The sequence below is a fragment of the Nuphar pumila genome, chromosome 4, assembly GCF_984573655.1.
Source record: "Nuphar pumila chromosome 4, dmNupPumi1.hap1.1, whole genome shotgun sequence".
NCBI classification, from domain to species: domain Eukaryota; kingdom Viridiplantae; phylum Streptophyta; class Magnoliopsida; order Nymphaeales; family Nymphaeaceae; genus Nuphar; species Nuphar pumila.
In genome coordinates, this window is record NC_143252.1 from 123253533 (window position 1) to 123258782 (window position 5250).

The following is a 5250-nucleotide window of genomic DNA, read 5'->3' on the forward strand; positions in this document are numbered from 1 at the left end:
TTTCTTCTTATTGGAATTTACAGAAATCCGGGTGTTAACACGTCAAAGAGACTACCACCAAAACTGAAGTCCCCAAAGTCATGGCAAACGAGATCCCAAAGGCCCCACTGACCATAAAGAACTTCAATAAGCAACTTAAGAGGTGAGGTTATCAAAATCTGTAAGTTGGTTGTGCCTAATCATTTATCAATAAGTTCTTTCTGTTTCTCTCGGTGTGTGTGTGTCTACGTTTTCTTTCTGTGTTTGGTATCATACTCATGTGTCACTCCAAACTGTAAAAGTAGGAGCTGCATGACAAACTGAAAGGTTTGATCTTGGTGCAACTGCTTGAGCTGAATTTGGCACCGAACTGTTGCAGCTTGAGCTCTCATGATCGTAGCTGCTGCTCGGTTTTGCTGAATTCACTGACTGCTGCTGCGAAAGATAATAGAGATTTCGACCCGAGTGAGCATCCGCTAACATATTATCATAATTGGAAGGCCCCAACCTCTTGATTTCACCATCGCCAAAACTTAGCTGATTATGATCAGCCATTACTGGATTCAAAGGAAGAACTAGCCCACCATATCCGTTCACAACACCTTGATAGTTAATGGCCGAGCTCGAGCTTTGATCCAAGGAAGAGGAGTCCAGACTCATGAGATTGTGAAGAGCAGCTGGCTGCAGGAAATTTGGAGTATTGGACAGATGGAGTTGTTGGAGATCTTGAAAGCCATGTGAGGGGCTATCTTGTTCTTGTTTGCACCAGTTCCTCTGTTGAAGGAATGAGTAATGTTGGTTCAGTGGCTGGGGTTGCTGGAAAGCTATGAAAGGCCAACCATGGTGAGAGCCATAACCACTCATGGTGTCTGTGACGTTGAAGGAGAGGCTGCCACAGTCAGTTCTTCTGCCATCTAGGCTTGTTTCAATAGCCTCTGCTTCTTTCAAACGCTTGGCTGCTCCTCCAATGGGCAAAGTGCTACTTTCCAAGATGTTTTTCACGTCATATCTGCTCATGTCAAAATTAGTTACCGCATTTAGACCCCTGAATTTTATAGCAGCAATGTCGTATGCTTCTGCTGCTTCCTCCTGGGTACCTGTTATTTCAAACTATGAGAGAGAGAGCCGAACTATAACCATCAACATTACGAAACAGGTTCAACCAACATTGAACCTGCCGAAAAGCCAAAAACGGCCCAAGACATGCCAAGGAGCCCACAGAGAGAGAGAGATTACAATTGTTTCACTTACTGAAAGTTCCCAGGTACAGATCTTTGTTTCCAGCAACTCTTCCTATCCTAGCTTGCCATCTTCCATGCTGATGGTGCCTTCACATTAACGATTTATATTAATTTAATTTATTTTGAATGAAGTGGAAGTGCATTTGAGTCGCCATACGTAGAGAAAATTCATATCTAAGTGCAAACACGAGTATGCAAATTTAGCATGTCGATCAATCAGATCAAATTTTATTCAGAATATTCCCGAACTTTTTTTTCTGGGGTAAATATTGGCTACTAATGAAGGTAAGGAACTAACGAGTAAAAATTACTTTTTTCTTCAAAAATTTTTAATTTTTAGTAGATCAAATGTTACAGATATGATCTACGGGCCGTTGGTTTGTTTAGTAGAAAACTTATTTTGAATCATGTGATTATGACAAGTAATTAGGTTTTTAAAGGGGTCCAAAAACCAACGGGCCACAATGTGCCAAAGTTTCATAACTCAAAAGATCAAAAGCACAATCCAAGGCTTTATCCTTAGCAAACAAAGGATACTGAACACATCTATGTGGTTAGATTGAGTCAATACAACTTGCACCTATGATTTCTAGCTCATTAGTTCCTTACCTTCATTAGTAGCGAATATTTTCCTTTTTTTCCTTTTTGATTTATGAACGCATGTGGTGGTATCAAAGAGGAATAAATTTTTGGTATATAAGTAAGGAAAATAGTGTTCAAATATTATAACTGCAAATTTGGTATATATATATATATATATATATATATATATATATATAGAGAGAGAGAGAGAGAGAGAGAGAGAGAGAGAGAGAGAGAGAGAGAAATGCAACTTCTTAATGAGGTATAACAAAAATAAGCACATCTAAAGTGCATTCACCAAAAAGATAGGTCTTCCTTCAGAAACTTCATATAAACAAGACTATTCTTGTGTTTATTGGAAAAAGGTACTTCAAACCGTGTGTAGCTTATTAGAAAAAATTAAGTTCGAATTCTTTTTTTTAATAAAAGGAGCATTTCCAAGAAATAATTCATTTCTAAGTCTGATCATGAATACCTTGTAACTCCACGATAAATTGATGCACCCCTTGAGAATCCACTGCTTTTCCTGCATTTACGAAGGATAATGTTGTAAAGAGCTTTCAGATTCCCTTATTTTAATCAATTAAAATAAAGATTAAGTTTCCGATAACTATTCAACTGAATGAGTTAAAACATTATGGTATACCTCCGGAGAGATGCTACATATTCCTGCCTTGTCATGTGCTTCATCTCCTCTAGCTCCTTCTCATAATTACTTATCTGAAAAGAACCAATTCTTTTACTCATCCTAAAAGTAGACTATATGAAATCCTATTTTTTTATTACCCAAATCCAAGAGTCTAAAAGTGAGAAAGTAATTATTTCAACCATATCCAAATGAAAATACCAATTATATAGATTAAAAATTATGCCAAAAATGATTAATAGAGGGCACCAAATATGAAAGGCATATGTTTTGTCAAATCCAACATCTACTCCAACAATAAGAGGGCACTGCATCTAACCGGGAAATTAGTTGTTGTGGTTCCCCAATATTTCAGGGCAGCTAAGTCGTACGCTCTTGCTGCCTTCTCTTCCTTATCATATCCACCTGCGCGAAGAAAGGGAAAGGTAGGAAGCAAAGTTACAAAAGATAAATGTTGGTTGAGTCAGCAAGTATATATCTTGCATTGAATGTATAACGGAAATAAACTATAATCGACAATTTTGCTTACCAAGATAAACTGCAGATATTTGAATGACACCCATGTTGCAAAAAATGCAAAAAAGAGAGAAAACATGATCAATAGCAGAAGCAGTAGTCAAGGATCCAATGGAAAGCCATAGAAATGAACCCAAAGTGTGCACCTTGTCTTCCCTTGCGAGTCTGTCCTTCCCTTCTGCAACTGTTATCCCACAAATGTGCCTCATATCTCCCAGTCCATCTATGCCTATTGCCGAATCAACAATAACAACAAGAATAGTGAAGATGAAGATGGTAATAAGTGAAGCCTTTTTGCTATTCAATCTCTAAGAAGTGCAGGTTAGGAGGAGAACCTTGTAACACCACGGTAGATGGAAGTCCTCTGCCCAAATGTATCAATGGACTTCCTAGCCACTGGCTCCATTGCACCACTCTGGCTATCCAATCCTTTCTGTTTGTTCTCCAACAACGAGGTTTCGCCGTCTCCAGCAGCCCCGGCTGGACCGGCTGCCCGGACCAGTGCCGAAGAGCTCGACTGCGATCCAGTGCTCATCGACAGCGACAATGATTGCACTTTAGGTAGGTTTTCGGCCACTGCAGCAGTGGAGACTGTGGTGGTGGTGGTGCTGGAATTGCTGATGCAACTGTTCTTATTGTCCAACGGTGCAGGTTGGTTCCTCAACCATGATTTGATCATCGATAAACCAAATGAATTATTTGAGTTGGCAGTCGCCGGAAGTTGCAGCGAGCAGTCGGAGAACATGTAGTCGCCGGAATTCTGCTCATAGGAGCCGGAGGTTAACGCGTCGCAGCCAGATAGATTGGGCTCTCCATTGCCGAATGAACGGTTTGCGTTGGAGTACATGGGTTGTGCGATGCCATATCCGGCGGTACCGCTGCTACCTAGGAAGTCCTCTAGCTTGGGTGCGTCACGGTTGACATTGTTGGTGGTATTACTTCCACTATGAAGAGACACGCTTTGATTTGTTTTGAAGGTGTTGGTAGCACTCCACTCTGCAAACCAACATAGACAGAGAAATATGAGAGAGAGGAAGGTTTTCATGGTTAAATTTCTGCTTTGTGGGTGGAGTTGATTAGTCATGCTTGTGAGTTGTGCCACGGTTTCTCAGAGAGAGAGAGAGAGAGAGAGAGAGAGAGAGAGAGAGAGAGAGAGTACCAAAAGGGTTGTGCATGGAAGGAGCAGCAGTATCAGTGGACATATCGAAGCAGTCACCGGAAACATCCTCGTTAGCAGAATAAGCCATGGCAGAAGAGTCGTCGGAGAGGAGGCTTTGAGAGTTGTGGTTGTGGGGTTGGGAGAGGGTGTCTGCCGTGAGCTGTTGAGAAGATAGAGAGAAGGCCAACCAGTTATTGATGGAAGCCATTGAATTGGAGAAGATAAAGCTGGATTCTTTGGATTCTTATTCTTCTTCTTATTTCCCTTCCTCTTGAGGTTCTAGAAGAAGAAAAATCTACAGACTCCCTGCTAGACAACCAGGCGGTGTGAGCCCATGAGAGCACAAGCGTAGGAAGATAAGATTCTTCCAAGGGATGACAGTGGTGGATGTGTTGGTGCAAGGCCGCAGTCAGCTGTCTACCTCGGGAGATTAATAGAGTAGGGTAAACGATGGAGTACGCTTGACCATATATATATATATATATATATATATATATATATATATATATATATATATATATATATATATGATACAATGCACAGCCATTCGTGCATTGTAATATCCTACCCAAAGGGTATTTTTTTCTATTTTTTTCCTACCCAAAAAGTTTTAAGACATAATATGTTCCAAATTCTTAATTTTGACATTAGGTTTTTTTGTCATTTCCTTAAAATTTATAATCTAATTAATGCATCTAAAACAACAATGCTACCCACAAAACCTCGCGTACCCTTTCCTAATCTTTCTTCTTCCATCTATCCAGTCCACCTCTTTTACCCACCCAAAAGAAATCATAGAAATTGTTGAAACTGGCTGAAAATTATTCTGTGTTGAGCTCATATCAAACAAAGTTTTGTTTACTTTCTAGTCATTGTTCCTTTCAACTTATTTCCCAAAATCCCTAAACAAATGTATGTATGCCCTTTCTTCTGAGTTCTTCCTCTATTTATTGCCTCATTTTCATTTGCCATTTAAGGTCAGCCTCATCCACCACGACCCTGAACCCTCAAAACTTCTCCTTAAGAGCGGCTGTGTGCCAAGGCTATGTGACACTACCCAATCACATGACAACATTGCATGGGTCTCACATGAAATGCTGTCATGTGAATGCCTGTATCAAATAGCC

At 40.1% G+C, this 5250-nt stretch overlaps 1 protein-coding gene across 1 annotated transcript; it reads right to left on the reverse strand.

Annotated features, from left to right (window-relative positions):
• Positions 1 to 255: 255 nt before the first annotated feature.
• Positions 256 to 4331, reverse strand: LOC149840884 (AP2-like ethylene-responsive transcription factor BBM2). The gene is made up of 8 exons (XM_090005154.1): positions 4124 to 4331; positions 3300 to 3960; positions 3111 to 3193; positions 2768 to 2853; positions 2449 to 2522; positions 2278 to 2328; positions 1231 to 1307; positions 256 to 1076 (listed from the first exon to the last, which is right to left on the reverse strand). Exons 1-8 carry the CDS (start codon positions 4329 to 4331, stop codon positions 256 to 258), a joined length of 2061 nt encoding a protein of 686 aa, XP_089861280.1.
• Between the last annotated feature and the right edge of the window lie 919 nt (positions 4332 to 5250).

Excerpts from the sequence above, each read along its gene's own strand:
- LOC149840884 (XM_090005154.1), bottom strand. The coding sequence starts at position 4,331 with ATGGCTTCCATCAATAACTGGTTGGCCTTCTCTCTATCTTCTCAACAG. Across the intron at positions 2,523-2,767 it reads CCACAACAACTAATTTCCCG|ATAAGTAATTATGAGAAGGA; the intron begins GTTAGATGCAGT and ends GGTTCTTTTCAG. Across the intron at positions 1,308-2,277 it reads ATTTATCGTGGAGTTACAAG|GCACCATCAGCATGGAAGAT; the intron begins GTATTCATGATC and ends GTTAATGTGAAG.